The sequence below is a fragment of the Ovis canadensis genome, chromosome 21 (assembly GCF_042477335.2).
Source record: "Ovis canadensis isolate MfBH-ARS-UI-01 breed Bighorn chromosome 21, ARS-UI_OviCan_v2, whole genome shotgun sequence".
Classification (NCBI taxonomy): Eukaryota; Metazoa; Chordata; class Mammalia; order Artiodactyla; family Bovidae; genus Ovis; species Ovis canadensis.
Window position 1 is genome coordinate 43,861,495 of NC_091265.1, and position 19,739 is coordinate 43,881,233.

Genomic DNA, 19,739 nt, shown 5'->3' on the forward strand with positions numbered 1-19,739 from the left:
CTATTTTGCATAAAGTTCTTTAAGCTCCATGAGGATTTTCCAGGCAAGAATAGCGGAGTGGGTTGCCAGACCCACTTAGGCTATTTGAGAACCGTTAAAGTGGCAGCAGCTCCAGATCTTGCCCCCTTCTTGGTTCATCTTTGAAATACTCAGGGTCTTGTCTTCCTCGCAAAACAAACTGCAGAATGAGGGAATATTCATCAGGAAAGACATCAGGATCGCTCAGCTGGCCTAGATTCTCAAAACTAGCTTCACCAAGCAGTGCAAGAAGCAGCCTTTCATGCAATTCTTCTCTCACATCACACAGGTCCCTCAACCAGAGGAGAATGGCTGCAGAAAATCAATCCACAGTGACAGAGTTCATTCTTGGAGGTTTAACAAGTCAACCAGAGCTCCAGCTCCCCCTCTTCTTCCTCTTCCTTGGGATCTACACAATCACCATGATAGGGAACCTGGGCATGATAACCCTGATTTGTCTGAACGCTCAGCTTCACACCCCCATGTACTATTTCCTCAGCAACCTGTCCTTTGTGGATCTCTGCTACTCCTCTGTCACTACCCCTAAGATGCTGGTGAACTTTGTGTCAGAGAAGAACACCATCTCCTATGCAGGGTGCATGGCCCAGCTCTACTTCTTCATTGTGTTTGTTGTTGCTGAGTGTTACATGCTGACAGTGATGGCCTATGACCGCTATGTTGCCATCTGCAGACCTTTGCTTTACAACATCATCATGTCTCATCGAGTCTGCTCCCTGCTGGTGGCTGGGGTCTATATCATGGGGCTCATTGGCTCAACCATAGAGACTGGCCTCATGTTGAAACTGCCCTATTGTGGACACCTCATCAGTCATTACTTCTGCGATATCGTCCCCCTGATGAAACTTTCCTGTTCCAGCACCTATGACATTGAGATGACAGTCTTCTTTTTGGCTGGATTCAACATCGTAGTTACTAGCTTAACAGTGCTAATTTCCTATGCCTTCATCCTATCCAGTATCCTCCGCATCAGCACCACGGAGGGACAGTCCAAAGCCTTCAGCACCTGCAGCTCGCACTTTGCAGCCGTGGGGATTTTCTATGGAACAACTGCCTTCATGTACTTGAAACCCTCCACGGCCAGCTCCCTGGCCCAGGAGAATGTGGCCTCCATGTTCTACACCACAGTGATCCCCATGCTGAACCCCCTGATCTACAGCTTGAGGAATAAGGAGGTAAAGGCTGCCATGCACAAAACTCTGAAGGGAAAATTGCTTTGATGCAAATGTCATCATTCTTGCTCAAATTTAAAAATAAGTTGTTATAGACTTTTGGACTCTGTGGGAGAAGGCGAGTGTGGGATGATTTGAGAGAATAGCATTGAAACATGTATTTTACCATATGTGAAATAGATTGCCAGTCCAGGTTCAATGCATGAGACAGGGTGCTCAGGGCTGATGCAATGGGATGACCCTGAGGGATGGGATGGGGAGGGAGGTGGGATGGGGCTTCAGGATGGGAAACACATGTACACCCATGGCTGATTCATGTCAATGTATGGCAAAAACCACTACAATATTGTAAAGTAATTAGCCTCCAATTAAAACAAATTAATTTAAAATTTAAAAAAAGAAAAAAATAAGCTGTTATAAATCCCAGAGGGAACTCTTCTGAATGATCGCCACTAGGGATGGGATACAGTCCCTTCTCTGAATGTCTGGGTGACTTCTCCTGCCTCCTTCCCTCTTCCTTCCCTCCCTCTCTCTACTCTCAGATCTATTTAAAACCAGATGATTTTAATGTCATTTCTCTCATTTAGGAAACTTTTCCTCTGTCCTGAGTCCTGTGGTAGAACTCTACTCTCTTAATTATAATTTAACATCAATTTTAAACTTTCACAGATTCACAGATAAAGAGACTAAACAGTGGCTACCGGGGGGAGGGACACTAGGGGAATGGGATTAAGAAACACTACTATGTATAATGGCAACCCACTCCAGTGTTCTTGCCTGGAGAATTCCAGGGATGGTGGAGCCTGGTAGGCTGCCATCTATGGGGTCGCACAGAGTCGGACATGACTATAGCGACTTAGCAGCAGCAGCAGCAGCAGCAGCAGCAGCAGCAGCAGCACTATGTATAGGATAAATAAGCAGCAAGGATGTATTTTACAGCACAGGGAAATAAAGACACCAGTTTATAGTAACTTTAAATGCTGGTTCAGTTGCTAAGTCAGGTATGACTCTTTGTGACCCCATGGACTGTAGCCTGCCAGTCCTCTATCCATGTGATTTCTCAGGCAAGAATACTGAAGTGGGTTGCCATTGGAGTCACCTATAAAAATGCCATACATCTGGAAAAAATATAATATTGTAAATCAATAAAAAATACACATCAATAAAAATTAAACTTTCAGCAGTTGAGTTTGACAGTCATTCACTGTTTAATTTTCTTCTATATAGAAGGCATTTCTCAACTTAGTTGCTACTTTTTTGCACTTGGGAGTACACAAGGAAGGGAGAGGTGGATCTGAGAGTGCCCAAGAAGTGATGCCCAGAGCTTTCTCATCCAGACTTCCTCCTCTCCTCTCTTTGACTCCTCCCTACTTATTGCTCCCCAAGAACTTCTACCTGATCTTTTTATGTGACTTTCTTAGTCGCAAGAATAATAATGCCGGCCACTAACATGTTTTTGGACTCTTATTCTTAGCCACACAACTCTCCTAAATGCTTTATATGCCATATTTCAATTACACTTCCCAACAGTTCGGTACCATTGTTTCCCCATTTACTGTGGAATTTAGTGTGGTAACTAGGCCAAGGTCACACAGCTGGTAAACAAAGACACCAGGATTCAAGTCCAAGTCTAAGTGACCCTGGAGCCCACACTTCTGGCTCTGAGTCATCCCCTTTGCTTTAGGCTGGTGCTCCCTCTGAACAGTGTACTAATCCTGGCCTAACTGTGCTCTTCTAATTTCAAATGCCTCCTGAAACCCATTCCTCAGATCCTCACCTTTCCTTATCTGCCCTAATCTCCACATTTTTAGGCAACTTATTCAGTATAACTAAGGAAAGGTGACACTAGAGTGACCAGCTCACCAGCTTTGCCTGGCACTTCACCTCTTTTAGCACTGGAAACCCCCACCCTGGGGGTCTCAGTGTTAGTGGAAACTGTCTTACAATAATTTTACATCCCCAAAATTATTTCCAAAGCTACATGAAGCTAATGACATCATTATTGTTTAAATATTTAATATGCAACATGGTTAGCATTTATTTTTTAAACACTCACTGTTATAGCAGAGGCAGGCACAGACATTCATACACACACACCCTCTTTGCTGTCTGTTAAGGTGCCCTATGTCATCAACACAAGGAGCAGCCCAACACCCATTTTATAAAATTTATGATTTTGTTTTCAAATTATTAACTGCTTAAGGTGTATCTTTACTTTCATGACAGATAATTGGCCATACCTTTGCTTTAATCTCAGCCTTCACTGAGACATGTCCTGCCAGGTTGCTGCTGCTGCTGCTGCTGCTAAGTCACTTCAGTCGTGTCTGACCCTGTGCGACCCCATAGTACAGCAGCCCACCAGGCTCCCCCATCCCTGGGATTCTCCAGGCAAGAATACTGGAATGGGTTGCCATTTCCTCCTTCAATGCGTGAAAGTAAAGTCGTGCAGTCGAGTCCGACTCATACCGACCCTATGGACTGCAGCCCACCAGGCTCCTCCATCCATGGGACTTTCCAGGCAGGAGTACTAGAGTAGGGTGCCATTGCCTTCTCCAGTCAGGTTTATGAAGTGCTGATAACTCATTGCTCTGAGTCCTGAATGATATGTAGGGGATCACAGGGGATGGGGGAGGGACCCAAGCAGAGAAAACAGCATGAAAAAAGACATGGAGGTGCAGAAAAACCCAAGTATACTTAGGGAAGGTGAGATTATAGGGCTTCCTGGTGGCTCAGCAGTAAAGAATCCACCTGCCAATTCAGGAAACCTGGGTTCGATCCCTGGGTTGGGAAGATCCCCTGAAGAAGGAAAGGCGACCCACTCCAGTGTTCTTGCCTGGAGAATCCCATGGACAGAGGAGCCTGGTGGGCTACAGTCCATGGAGTCACAGAGTCAGACACGAGAGAGAGGCTAAACAACCAACAGGTGAGATTATGGCTAAATCACTGAGTCTCCTGAAGAGTGCAATAGGGGAGCTTTGGGGAGAGTGGTGTGACTGTTCATCTTATGTGTCAACTTGGTCGTATCGTGTTAGATGGAAGCTGGAGTTGCTATTATCTTTATCTTTATACAGACATCAGTATGATTAAGGGAGATGTGTATGGGTGCCTAGTTGACAAAGGGCAGACCATGATGGTTAGTTTTATGTGTCAGCTTGGTTAGGCTATGGGTCCAGCTGTTTGATCAAACACTAGTTTAGATCCTGCTGTGAAAATATTTTGTAGGTGTGATTAACATCATGACCAGTTGACTTCAAGTAAAGTCGATTATCCTCCCTAATGCGAGAAGGTGTCATTCAAACAGTTGAAGGAAAAGAAGTTTCTTGGAGAGGAAAGAATTTTGCCCCAAGACTGTAACATAGAATCCTGTCTGAGTTTTCAGCTTGCCTGCCTGATGGGATTGAAATTCAAAACTAATATCAACTGTCAGGGTTTCCCTGGAGGCTCAGTGGTAAAGAATCTGCCAGCCAAAGCAATAGACACGGGTTCGATCCCTGATCCAGGAAGATCCCACGTGCCATGGAGCAGCTAAGCCCGTGTGCCACAACTATTGGCCCTGTGCTCTAGAGCCCGGGAACCTCCACTGCCTAGCCCACGTGCCACAACTACTGAAGCCGGCACACCCTAGAGTCCATGCTCCACAAGAGAAGCCGCCGCAGTGAGAAACCTGCACGCCGCAACTAGAGAGCAGGCCCCACTTTCCACAACTAGAGAACAGCCCACTCAGCAAACAAGACCCAGCACAAAAATAAATAAAATAAAATTTTTTAAAACATCAACTCTTACCTGAAATTTCCAAGGTGCCAGTATGCCTGACAAATTTTGGACTGGCCAGGCCCCACAATTATGTGAGCCAATTGCTTAAAACAAATCTCTCTACAGGTACATATATGCGGGGGGGCGGGGGGGGGGGGGAAGCTGTGTCCCTGCCAGTCTTAATCCTAGCTCTCCTGGGTCCTGTTCTTCCCTGCCCTGTGCTGCTGGGACTGGAAGGTACACCTGACCTGGACAGATGAGGGTTTACTGCCCAGGCTCTGTGGAGAAGAGCAAGCCTGTGTGTTTGGTGAGGCAGGGAGGGTGAGGAGTCATAGGTGAATGAGGCACAGGAACTAGGAAAGTAAAGGCAGGGGGGAACACGTTCTCCTGCCTCCTGGGGCTCCTTCCCTACACAAGGCCGCAGTCAGATTTAGTTCCCCGGGAGGAGGCTAGTAAGAGGCAAGGTTGGAGTCCAGGTCAAGGAAATGGAGGGCTTGCCCAGAAAACTAAGACAATCTCCTTCAAAGTCCCATCAAAACAGCAGCACTCAAATTGCATGGTTTAACCTATAGTTCCAAGAGAGCTCTGAATGCTGAGGAAGGGGAGGGTGACAAGAGTGAAGAAGAGAAAGAGACCGTGATCAGGACTGAGTTGAGTCTGCAGTTACTGGAACTTTGGACAAGTCCTCATCAAAGATGATGCCTTGGTGGGACTTCTTTGGTGGGCTGCTAAATAGACATTTCTCCAAAGAAGACATATGGATGGCTAACAAACACATGAAAAGATGCTCAACATCACTCATTATTAGAGAAATGCAAATCAAAACCACAATGAGGTACCACTTCACACCAGTCAGAATGTCTGCGATCCAAAAATCTGCAAGCAATAAATGCTGGAGAGGGTGTGGAGAAAAGGGAACCCTCCTACACTGTTGGTGGGAATGCAAACTAGTACAGCCACTATGGAGAACAGTGTGGAGATTCCTTAAAAAATTGCAAATAGAACTACCTTATGACCCAGCAATCCCACTGCTGGGCATACACACTGAGGAAACCAGAACTGAAAGAGACACATGTACCCCAATGTTCATCACAGCACTGTTTATAATAGCCAGGACATGGAAACAACCTAGATGTCCATCAGCAGATGAATGGATAAGAAAGCTGTGGTACATATACACAATGGAGTATTACTCAGCCATTAAAAAGAATTCATTTGAATCAGTTCTGCTGAGATGGATGAAACTGGAGCCGATTATACAGAGTGAAGTAAGCCAGAAAGAAAAACACCAATACAGTATACTAACACATATATATGGAATTTAGGAAGATGGCAATGACAACCCTGTATGCAAGACAGGAAAAAAGACACAGATGTGTATAACGGACTTTTGGACTCAGAGGGAGAGGGAGAGGGTGGGATGATGTGGGAGAATGGCATTCTAACATGTATACTATCATGTAAGAATTGAATCGCCAGTCTATGTGTGACGCAGGATACAGCATGCTTGGGGCTGGTGCATGGGGATGACCCAGAGAGATGTTATGGGGAGGGAAGTGGGAGGGGGGGTCATGTTTGGGAACGCATGTAAGAATTAAAGATTTTAAAATTTAAAAAAATAATAATAATAAAAATAAAAACAAACAAACAAAAAAAAAAGATGATGCCTTGAGATTTCCCTGGCCGTCCAGTGGTTAAGACTCTGTCCTTCCAACACAAGGGGTTCAGGTTCGATCCCTGGTCAGGGAACTAAGATCCCACATGCAGCCTGGTGTGGCCTAGGAAATAAATAAAAAATAAGTAATGCTTAATAAACAAGAAGAAAAAAAGATGATGCCTAAGGTGATAAAGTGAGTGAAAACATGAGATAACAGTGCCAAGACTGGGAACTGTGAAGCTCACACCAGTGACATGAAACCCCGCTGCTGTGTTCAGGTGCTAATCTAGGAGAGCCGGAGAAAGCGAGCTGCACGGCACACTCGTGAGGGCCGTTGCTCTTGTGATCACAAAACTTGCTCAGCCCGTGTCTCCCAGTCAAGTCATGGCTCTAGAAAACACAGCAACCCAGGAAGCAAGCATGAGCCAGAAGGAATCCTTAGAGAACAGAATTTCAATAGTGAACACAGGGATCCAAACCCAGGGATCATCACCAACCACAAAATGAATAAAAGACCTAAGCCCCGTTATAATTTGCGGTGAAGTGAAAGATGAAGAGAGCTGTGAAAGAGAAAGTAAAAATAAGAGAAAAGAAGAAGAACATGGGAAGTTGAGAGTCTCAGCAGTCAGACTGGTGAAACCCTGGCTTCCCTAAGACCAGGAGGAAGCGAACAGCTGCAGTTCTGCTCTGTGTGTGAAGTCAGGCCGGACTAGCAATCACGGCGGAGCCTTGTCTCATGGGTAGTGAGCTCTAGGTTTAGAAAAGAACTGCATTAGAGTTAGACAGGCTTCCCTGGTGACTTAGACAGTAAAGAATCCACCTGCAATGCAGGAGACCCAGGTTTGATCCCTGGGTCGGGAAAGTCCCCTGGAGAAGGAAATGGCAACCCACTCCAGTATTCTTCCCTGGAGAATCCCCAGGGACAGAGGAGTCTGGCAGGCTAGAGACATGGGAACGCAAAAAGTCAGATAGACTGAGCGACTCACACATTAGAGGTAGAACCAGTTCCTTACCTCCAGGATGAGAATTTCTATCTCTGTATCAAGAGAATGGCTATTCTTCATGCAGATGTCAACTAAAAAATTAGTCACAGCCTGAAAGTAGTTATTTTATTTGGTGGGAATGTTTGGGACTCTAAGCGCAGCAGACAGCATCTCAGTAGCCCTGAGAAAACTGTTTCAGGGAGTCAGGCTATATACAAGTTTGCAATGGAGGGGAACAGGTAAGTCTGAACATCAAAGATTATTGTTATGTAAGGAAACCTAGATATAAAGTAAGGAATCTAGCACTCTTCTTTGTAGTGAAGATGCAAGCCTCTGTGCTAACTGAATTCATTCCTTTCATGTGCACTTCAGCTATCTGGGGCCAAATCCTGTTTTTTTGATTGATTCCTCATATCCCACTGCCCCCCTCCCCGTCCCCCGCCAGCTCTTCAGCAATCACCACTGGGGCATGGCAGCATCTCCTGGATTGCAGGCCTTGTGTTCCCTTTGGGGAGCCCTCGTTCACATTTGGAAGCTTGAAATCACTGATGACTGTGGCATCCTTGTTCATTGATATGGCCGGAGATATTCCATTCCACACAGAGGAAGAGGAGTAAGTGTCTATCTCTTCTTGCCCCTTCCACACTTAAGTGTACCCTTCCCCTGTAAATTCACCGCCATAAGTGTGCAGCATCTATAGGTCCTCAATCGCCAGCCCCCACCCCTGCGCCCGCCCCTACCCAAGGCTCATCGTTAGTCCAGGATGGGCTGCTCCAGGCTGTGCACCAGAATTCAATCCACACAGCAGCTCAGAGAAAGTCCAAAGACTGAGCCCCTGAAAGATACCTAGAGATATTCTGGTCTCTCCTCCTCTAATGCAGATCAAACAAGGGGAGGGGACAAAGCCAGACCAAAATACTAATCCAAAACATCCCAGTGCACAGCTCTCGGTTAGAAAGGACTTGAAGAGACATGAGATACAGCCATTCCCCTGCTGGTGTCATCAGAGAGGGTCCTATAGTCCCTTCTCTCCTGCTCCTGTAAGGGAAAACACTCAGATTAGGGAGAGAGGGACAGTCCCGAATCTAGATCCTTCCATTCTCTGTTACGATAGGAAAAGAAAAGCCTGGTCCCTTTCTTTCTACGGGCTTCCCTGTGGCTCAGACAGTGAAGAATCTGCCTGCAATGCAGGAGACCCGGCTTCAATTCCTGGGTCGGGAGGATCCCCTGGAGAAGGAATGGCAACCCACTCCGGTACTGTTGCCTGGAAAACCCCATGGATGGAGGAACCTGGTAGGCTACAGTCCAGGGCACCTCAAAGACTCGGACACCACTGAGCGACTTCACTTTCGCTTTGCTTTTACATTATCCTGGCAGGAATTCTGAGCTAAAGACCATGATTAAGTCTATGCCTGAGGCTCCTCACCAAATGACAGAGAGAAACATCATGTGCTCATGTCATTGTGACCATAAGATGCTATTTTTCAAAGAGCTTTACTTTACATGTAATTATATCAGAGGTCTAAGTAATAATCAAGAGGTGGTTCCCTCAAACACTCTCCCAGAATTACTATAGAAAACCTGAAATCACGTCCTTCAAATTCTCACGTGAACTTTCATATTTCAGCCACTACCACTCACAGCTTCACTTCCACCCTGGCACTGCTTACCCCGGAACAGTGGAGGGAGGAGCCTACTCTGTCCCCCTCCCCGATTTGGCCATGGGGCCCAGGGTTGATGCAGGTGGGACTCTCTGCATTAGATCCCTACAGAGATGACCAAAATTCATGCACATATTTTGTGAACCTGAAAATCAGGCAGAGCTTTAACAGTCTCTACGTGACAAACTCTAGTGCTTGCTTTTATTTTACCTTTGAAAATAAATATACATATATATTACATATTTGATACTATGTACATGTATTTAGTCGTTCATTTGTGTCCCACTCTGCAATGCCATGAACTGCAGCCTGCCCGGCTCCTCTGCCCATGGGATTCTCAAGACAAGAATATGGGTATGGGTACCTCCCTTCCCCAGGGGATCTTCCTGACCTGGGGATCGAAACTGCATCACAGGCAGATTCTTTACCATCTGAGCCACCAGGAAAGCCCTGAATGTATATCTTTATATACTCTCCCAATTAAATAAATCATATGTGTACATATAATATATATATACTTACATATATACATTATATATAATGTATTTCCATTTTTAAAAGTAGAAAGCAGCATCTAAAAATCAGCAAAGGGGACTTTCCTGACAATCCAGTGATGAAGACTCCACGCTTCCACTGCAGGGGCACAGGTTCGATCCTAGCTCAGGGAACTAATGTCCCACATGCTGCTCAGCATAGAAAAAAAAAATTACCACCAATTTTGAAAAAAAAAAGAAAAAAAATTTTTGCTTTTTAAATCAGCAAAGGCCTAAACATCTTCAGTGTCAGTTCAGAAGGTGACTCCCACTGCCACCTAGTGGCGACATGCCTAAAATTCAAGGACAGGAATCAAAGGTCCTCAGGATTCATCTTCTAGCCCAGGAAACACCTGGTCTTTACGCAGCAAGTTCCGAAACACAAAGAAAACCCAGATTTTTATTTACAAGTACACCTGTACAGGAATTGCAGTGGATATGAGGAGAGATGGTATAACATTTAGAAATGAACACCAGCCTTTAAAGGTACATAGGAAGTCTTAAGTATGCCTCAGTATTCTTACATTTTTTACAATTAAAGGAAAAGAGGGAGAAAGGGCATAGGGGCACATTTTTAGGGTAATGAAGGTAACCCTTATGTTTGTACACTGAAGAAAAAAATTAGTAGAGAAAACTATATTGAAGGTACAAGGAAGAACATGGAACTTGGATTTGAAATACCTGAAAGGATGAGAAGGACTGGAATCAAGAGCTTTTGACCATATTCAGTATCACTCATTATTGTAACAGAGAAGGCAATGGCAACCCAGTCCAGTACTCTTGCCTGGAAAATCCTATAGACAGAGAAGCTTGGTAGTCTGCAGTCCATGGGGTCACTAAGAGTTGGACACGACTGAGCGACCTCACTTTCAGTTTTCACTTTCATGCATTGGAGAAAGAAATGGCAACCCACTCCAGGGTTCTTGCCTGGAGAATCCCAGGGACGGGGGAGTCTAGTGGGCTGCCGTCTATGGGGTCACGCAAGTCGGACATGACTAAAGCAGCTTAGCAGCAGCAGCAGCATTACTGTAAATACTAAATGAAGCAGGAATTGATAGACAATTCTTTTATTTTTCATTTTTATTGGAGCATAGTTGCTTTACAATGTTGTGTTAGTTTCTACTGTAGGCCAAAGTGAATCAGTTATGTGTAAACATATATCACCGCTTTTCTGGACTTCCTTCTCATTTAGGTCAGAACGGAGCACTGAGCAGAGTTCCCTGTGCTATACAGGAGGTTCTCATTAGCTAACTATTTTATATATAGTATCACTAGTGTGTCTATGTCAATCCCCAACTCCCAGTTCATCCCACCCCACCCATTTCCCTCTTTGATATCCATATATTTGTTCTCTACATTGATAGGCAATTCTATAGATGAATTGGGGCCATTCTTAATTTTAAAATATCCATTGTTGTAATGAGCTGAATTGTGTCCCTTCAAAATTTATATGTTGAAGCCCTAACCCTCAGTATCTCAGAATGTGAGAGTGTTTGGAGATAAGATCCTTAAGGAGGTAGGGAAGGTGGAAGGTGTAGTTGCTCAGTCATGTCCGACTCTTGTGACCCCGTGGACTGTAGCCTACCAGGTTTCTCCGTCCATGGGATTCTCCAGGCAAGAATACTGGAGTGGATTACCATTTCCTTCTCCAGGGGATCTCCCCGACCCAGGGATTGAACCCAGGTCTCCCGCATTTGAGGCAGACACTTTAACCTCTGAGCCACCAGGGTTTTAAGTAGTATCTCAGAATGGGATAGTGTTTGGAAATAAGGCCCTTAAAAAGGTATTTAAGTTACAATGAGGCCACTAGTGAAAGAAAGTGAACTGTTAGTAGCTCAGTCGTGTGGGACTCTTGGCCACCCATGGACTGTAGCCTGCTAGGTTCCTCTCTCCATGAAATTTTCCAGGCAAGAGTACTGGAGTGAGTTGCCAGGGAATCTTCCAGACCCAGGAATTGAACCTGTGTCTCCTGTTTTGCAGGCAGGTTCTTTACTGTCTGAACCACCTGGGAGGCCACTAGGGTGGGCCCTAATCCAACCAGACTATGTCCTTAGAAAGGAAGGCATTCAGACACAATGAGAGACACCAGGGGTGTGTGCACAAGGAGAGAAAGCCGTGTGATGACACAGGGGAAAGGCGGCCGTCTGCAAACCAGGCAGGGTGTGTGTCCTCAGGAGAAACCAAATATACTGGTAGCTGGATCTTGAACTTTGGCTTCCAACACTGTGATAAAATAAATCTCTGTTGTTTAAGCCACCCATTCTATAATATTTTGTTATGGCAGCCCTAACAAAGTAATATAGATGCATTCCTATTTTGAGTTTTTTTATTTTTTTTTTAATTTTTATTTTTACTTTATTTTACTTTACAATACTGTATTGGTTTTGCCATATATTGACATGAATCCACCAAGGGTGTACATGCGTTCCCGAACATGAACCCCCCTCCCTCCTCCCTCCGCATAACATCTCTCTGGGTCATCACCATGCACCAGCCCCAAGCATGCTGTATCCTGCGTCGGACATAGACTGGCGATTCGATTCTTACATGATAGTATACATGTTACAATGCCATTTTCCCAAATCATGTGGGTGTGCTAGGTGTCTTAGTTCTGGCCTACAGGATCCTTAATTGCAGCATATGGGATCTAGTTCCCTGACCAGGGATCAAACCCAGGCTCACTGTATTGGGAGCACAGTCTTAGCCACTGGACCACTGGGGAAGTCTTAATGCATTCCTGTTAAAACCTGAGCCAAGAACAGGATGCCCACCACCTCTTCTGCTGCTGCTGCTGCTAAGTCGCTTCAGTTATGTCTGACTCTGTGTGAACCCATGGACGGCAGCCCACCAGGCTACCCCATCCCTGGGATTCTCCAGGCAAGAACACTGGAGTGGGTTGACATTTCCTTCTCCAATGCATGAAAGTGAAAAGTGAAAGTGAAGTCGTTCAGTCCTGCCCGACTCTTAGCGACCTCATGGACTGCAGCCTACCAGGCTCTTCCATCCCTGGGATTTTCTGGACAAGAGTGTTGGAGTGGGGTGCCATTGCCTTCTCCAACCACCTCTTCTATTACTTAATATTGTGTAGAAGGGACAAGAGAATGCCAGTAACGAAAAGGAAGGATTTAGAGGCAGAAGAATCAGAATGGAAGTGGTAAAACTACTGCTATGTGCAGATGATATTATTATACATCCAGAAATATCAAAAGAATCACTGAAAATATACTAAAAATAATACCAGTAAAACTGCAGGAATAAAATTAGAAATCAGTATACTTCATATACAAACAGTAACCTGTTAGAACATATATAATAAATCTCATTTCAATAGAAAAGTAAAATAAATTCCTAAGCAAAAATCTAACAAGAATTTTAACAAAACCTGTATGACTAAAGATATAGACACACCTAACAAACACAAAGAAATATAGAAAGACATTTCAAGCCCTTGGATTGGAATACTCAACCAAATATATCAGTTATAACTTTGTTTATAATAGGATTTCAATAAAAATAGCATCAGGCTTTTTTCAAGAGAAATCCACACTGATTATAAAGTTTATGTGAAAGAATAAACAAGCCAGAATAGCCTGAAAACTGAACACGCACATTGTTTGGAAGCTAACCATAACAGGTATGGAAACATTACAAAGTTTCTATAATTAAAACAGGTTGGTGTTAACACATGAATAGAATGGTAGGATGTTGAAAAAGAATACAAAACTCACACATAGACTGGAGAACAATAGAAATGGAATATATGATGAAAGTAGCATCTCAAATCAGCAGAGAAAAAAATGGATTCCCATTTTCTTAAATAGTAATGTTACAACTGGATACAACCACATGAAAAGTAATAAAATTAGATTCCTTTTTCACACCATAAGCAGTATAAATTTCAGATGTATCCAAATATATATTTCTATCACAGATAAAAAGCTAATGTCTTAAAAATAAAGAGCTTCTATAAATTGAGAATCCAGAGACCTACAACCCAAGAGAAACTGGGCAAAAGATATGAAGAGAGTTCCAAGAAAATAGAAATATTAATGGTTTTTAAACATATGAAAAGATGCTCAGCTTTTCTCATGCAATAATTGCAGATTAAAATTACAGAACAGATACTTCAAGAAAAACTGGGATTGAGACTTTATTTTCCAACCTTGATGGAACAACAGGGTTCAGATTTTCCTTATGCTTTAAACAACTACAAAAATAGCGTATATGAAACAGTTGTTTTCAGACATTGACAAAAGGCAGCAGAAGAATCTAATTCTGGCAAAAAGAAAACCAAATGTGATCATTCTGACTTTCTTCCTAGAGGCAATTTCAAAACAAGGGTGCCAGAAAAGAGAAGCAAACCAAGCTTGATGGTCTCTCTAACTGAGGAGAGAGATGCTGGAGTTCAGGGAGCCCAAAGCAGCTAGAATCTGTGGAGCAGAATATGGGAGCAGAGGGAACTGTGCAAACAAGAATTTCACAAACCTGCGTAGAGATCTAATTGAGACTTGGACTTGATATCATATCTGAGTACAGTAAGTCCCCTACATACGAACGAGTTCCATTATGAGAGTATGTTCCTAAGACCAATTCATCCATAAATCCACCAAAGTTAGCCCAAATACCCAACTGACACAATCAGCCACATAGTACTGTACTATAATAGGTTTACAATATTTTTCACACAAATAATACATCAAAAACAAAAACAAAAAGAAAACATTTTTAATCTTACAGTACAATTCCTTGACAAGTTTAATAGTATATACCAGCTACATCACTCCTGCTTCTATGCTTTCTTTGGAAATCCTGGGCTTGAAATAAAGATACTGCACTATTTAACTCTACATAGCACTGTACAGAGTAAGTCCACAAAAGCACAACCACTCGTGGAGGATGCAAGCATGTGACAATGTAAGTCAGACACGTGGACTAACTTAGGTGATTGGACACGCGAGCACACGTTCACATCATCGAAAGTTCACAGCTTGAAGGTTCATAAGTAGGGGATTTAATGTACAGTTAAATTCCATGAGGCCAGGTTTAAAAAAAAAAAAAAAGAACAAAAAAAGCATCTTGGACAAAACCAATTACCAAAGAGCAATAAGCAGAACTCCCAGAGCTCACACAGCCAGGCATCATCCAAATTCTTACTAACAAGAGAGAAGAGAGATCAATAAATCCAGGGGACATACCCTGGGCTGTTCTAGATGTACCCTAGGAAAGCTCAAAAATAAATTTCAAAGGGTCAAATTGACTCTAAAGATAAGTAAAACCTGCCAGAAAAAAGCCCAGCACGCTTTAAAGGAAAAGAGTAAAATCCAACATTCAACAACATAAAATCTATAATAACCACATCCAGTCAAAAAGTACTTGATATGGAAGAAGTAGAGAAATGTGGCCTGTGATCAGCAGGAAACAGCCAAGAAATAACAGAGGTGATGGAATCGGCAGATAGAAACTTTAAATTGGCTATTATAAATATACTCAATATGCTCAATAATTTAAATATACCTTTTTTAGTGCGCTTTTTTAAGCACGCTAAAAGAAATGAAAGATATTTTAAGTGAAACATCTAATACTTAAAAATAGATAATATCTGAAAAGAAAAAAATCACTTCATTGTATTAACATCAGATTCAACACTGCAGAAGAAAATGTCAATGCCCTTGAAGACATAGCAATAGAATCTAAACTGAAACACAGGGAAAAGACTGATATGAAAATGAATAGAGCCTCAGTAACCTGTGGAACGATATCAAGCAGTTTAACATATGCGAAAGTTGAGTCCTAGCAAGAGAAAGGGGGGAAAGAAGAATATTTAAATATATAACGGCCAATAAAAATAAAGAGGGAAAGCAAAAAAAAAAAAACTAAATTAAAAATATTTTAAGCCGATATATATATAAAATGGCCAGAATTTTTACAAGTTAGATGAAAACTGTATGCCCACATTTCCAAGGAGCCCAATGAATCTACAAGCAGAATAAACAAAAATAAAACTGCACAAAGCTGCATCATTGTCAGATTGATGAATATCAGACATAAAGAGAATATTTTAAAAGCAACCAGAGGAAAAACAGCACGTTACATACAGGGGAACAAAATAAGAATGGCTAGACTACTCATCAGAAGTGCAAAAGACATAAGGAAGAGAAATAATGGAAGGGCATCTTTAAAGTACAGAGAGAAATGTCAGTCTTGAATTCTATATTCAGTGGCAACATCTTCCAGAATTGAAGGTGAAATAAATAAGTTCTATAAACAAAAGCTTGGAGAATCTGCTGCCAGTTGATTGTACTACAGAAACATGAAGGGAAGTTCTCCAGGCAAAAGGAAAAAAGATGGAAGACAGGGGAGCCCCTAACATTGTACAAAGTAACCTTGGAGATATAATGTAAATATAAACTTGGAGAGCACCTAAACCTGTAAAACTGTGTGGATAAATATGAAAGATACTTTTCTCAGCTCTTAATATGATCATTAATGAAGGAAGGAAAGATGATGAAGAGGAGGAGCATGGGCTGCAAGTGCAGGCAGAGTGGTGAGGTAGGCCTCACTGTGGAGATAATACTCGTGCAAAGACTTGGAAGGCACATGGCCGAAGTTGTCCTCGGGTATACTTGCTACTCAAATGTCCATTCGGGTAAACATGCCTCCGTAAAGCGTCCCCCCTCGGCAATATATTTCTACCACGCACTTCAGTAACCATAACTAAACCCAAAGCAAAGAAAAATTTAGATACACTGAGAGTTTAAAGGAAGAGATTTCGTATGATTTAAGAAATCGTAAGTCGTTTCATGAAGGAGCCTATGTATACCTAATTCTGTATGCCAAACACCCAGCCCTGGCACCTCTAAATTCCATACACTCTACAACTGACGTCAGGAAGGGATACGATAAAGCCATTGCTTCAAGGACTAATAAAGCTGGTATGTGATCACCTGTACTCCACATTCCTCATTTCAGGTCACTGTTGTCTGAATGAGGACAGGCTTTTCAGCCAGAGCAATAAATCTCAATATGGGAAAAATTCAAACCTCGGAGAGCAGGTAGGTTAGATATATAAGAGTTAAGTGCTAGACTCCCCTTGGAGAAGTTATTAAATCATACCACAGAGGCCAAAACCCATCGTCCTCAAGGCCTGTTTATGTTTATGAGGGTATGAACACACTTATCAATGAGTGCTTACATTTCTCTGTGGCCAATATTCAACCAAGACTCAGAAGTAATGATGACTTTTTATAGATTTTTCACTTAGAATTTTGCTGCATCCTTCAGGATTATTAATAAATCCCAATCCTTGTCCTCAATCCCACTGCACAAAGTTTACGTTAGAGAAAAGTGGCGCTTGCTTCAGCAACACATATGCTTCAAATAGAGGAAAAAACAATTCATTATCACAAACTTCAAATAAGCCCCAGAAGGCAGACTGTCCCTGGGACTCAAGAGCAAATAAGACCTCAGGGGTTCATTAAAGTTGACTTTTCTCTAAAATCCTCTGAGGGCTCTTGCCTGAATGATGCAACATCAGGAAAAATTCCTCTGAGCTGAAGTTACTTCAGAAATTGTTGCCAAGGAAGCATCGTTTCAAATGCATTTCGAAGCTATTAGAGCAGCCCCTTTTTGTGTGTTTGTGCTTTTGCTTTTTCTGCTTTGTTTTTACTTTATTTGAGGTAGAATTTGAGGTAAAATCTCAGCTCTTTTCAACCCCATGGATTGTAGCCCACCAGGCTCCACTGTCCATGGAATTCTCCAGGCAAGAATACTGGAGTGGGTTGCCATTCTCTTCTCCAGGGGCTCTTCCCTACCCAGGGATTGAACCCGTGTCTCCTGAAATATGGGAGGATTCTTTACCATCTGAACCACCAAGGAAGCCCCTTATTTTTATTGTTTTTGAGGTAAAATTCACAAAACATAAAATGTACCATTTTAAGGTGTATATATGGTGGTTTCGCAGATGGCAATGGCACCCCACTCCAGTACTCTTGCCTGGAATATCCCATGGACGGAGGAGCCTCGTGGGCTGTAATCCATGGGGTCGCTAAGAGTCTGACACGACTGAGTGACTTCAGTTTCACTTTTCACTTTCACGCATTGGAGAAGGAAATGGCAACCCACTCCAGTGTTCTTGCCTGGAGAATCCTAGGGACGGGGGAGCCTGGTGGGCTGCCATCTCTGGGGTCGCACAGAGTCGGACACGACTGAAGCGACTTAGCAGCAGCGTATGGTGGTTTGGGATATGTTCACATTAATGTGCAACCATCAGCACTAATTTCAGAATATCCCGTTGCCTCAAAAAGAAACCCCATCACTTCCTATTCCCTCTGCCTCCTGGTCCCTGGCAACCAGTAACCTGCTTTCCATCTCTGCTGATTTACCCCTTTCAGTCACTTCATATACACAGAATCATACAACATGCAGCCTTTCATGTTGGTTTCTTTCACTCAGCTTAATGTTGTCAAGGTCTGTCCATGTTGCAACATATATAACCACAGCATTTTGAGGGGCTGAATAATATTCCATTGCATAGATATATCACATTTTAACTATTTATCCATACAACAGTTGGCAAACATTTGGGTTACTTCCATTTGGAGGGTTATTGTAAATAATGCTGTCTGCAGGTCGGCCAGAGGTGAGAGCTACGGTTCTTCTCAGGTCATTTCTGAGAATGTGCCCAGCCTTAGTGATGTGTGTGGTCTTCTAGATTCCCAGGAACATGTGGACTCTTTTCAAAGCCCTTATTTTCAAACACAGATCACTCTCTAGCCATTCTGCCCAATATTCTTGGTTAATGTTGTGTTCGCCCCTGCTGTTATCCCTTGCCCCAGGTGACAGTTACTAACACGTGCATGTGTGCTGAGTCGCTCGGTTGTGTCTGATTCTTTGTGACCCCGTGGACTGTAGCCTCCAGGCTCCTCTGTCCACGGAATTTTTCAGGCAAGAGTACTGAGTGGGTTGCCATTTCCGCCTCCAGGAGATCTTCCTGACCCAGGGACTGAACACAAGTCTCTTGCGTCCCCTGAATTGGTAGATGGATCTTTTACCACTCTGCCACCTGGATATATTTGCCTTTAAACATTCTCCACACAGGGCCTCTTCTCCCTGTAGTCCCATCAGCCAGTAGGGAGAAGGAGGTGACCAGGTCAGGCAAAATATAGGCAAGCCCTTTTATTATCTTTCAGAGAGGCACCAAGCAGGTCAAAACAAATAACCTCAGTTCCTGGAGAATAAGGTCTGTCATGCTCCTTCTAGTACTGGTACTTACATTCCAAGAGTACAGCCTACTGTCTCCAAGGCCCACACTGGGTTGAGAGCAGGAGATGCAGTCAGGATAAGTCACAATGTCACAGAGCTCTCTTACCGAGAGTCAGCTTTTTTTTTTTTTTTTTTTTTTGAGCCTGTGTTCCCCTGGTTGCTACAAGCTTTTGGTTAGTACCCAGAGTTCCAATAAGGTCTATCTGGAACATTTTTGTCACTTTTGTTTGTTGCTTTTTGTCAATGAAAGGACTTTGGAAGTTCCCTATTCTGCCATTTTGGCTGTTACGGTGCTCTAAACTCAACCCCTCTCAAAGCTGATGCATCCTACTCGAATTACAAATCATATGGCCCTGCTAAGTATTCAGAAAATAAACTTTGGAATTAGTCTGATCTCAGTACATACCCTGGCTCTGCCACTTCCCAGCTGGATGACAGCGGGAAATTTGTTTAACCTCTCACTGAACTTCAAATCCCCTATCTTGAAATATGGATAATAAACACAACTCAGAACTGTAGTTATGCATAAGTAGAGCCATTCTGGTACTACAATTGAAGGTATAAAGTTTTCCCATGCAGTGTGGATTTCCCTGTCTTTACCACTGTAATCTGAAGCCTGAAGGAGCATGGTTGGGGCAGGTATTGTTAGTGGAGTGTGTGTGTGTCTTTGTGTGTGTGTGTGT

General features: G+C 43.1%; 1 protein-coding gene across 1 annotated transcript; it reads left to right on the forward strand.

Annotated features, from left to right (window-relative positions):
- The first annotated feature begins 326 nt into the window (after positions 1–326).
- On the forward strand, positions 327–1,256 carry LOC138426565 (olfactory receptor 8A1-like). Its single transcript, XM_069565235.1, has one exon. The coding sequence runs from the start codon at positions 327–329 to the stop codon at positions 1,254–1,256; it is 930 nt and encodes a 309-aa protein (XP_069421336.1).
- The last annotated feature ends 18,483 nt before the right edge of the window (positions 1,257–19,739 follow it).

What these genes read in the sequence shown, in the direction of transcription:
- LOC138426565 (XM_069565235.1), top strand. Translation starts at nt 327, where the DNA reads ATGGCTGCAGAAAATCAATCCACAGTGACAGAGTTCATTCTTGGAGGT.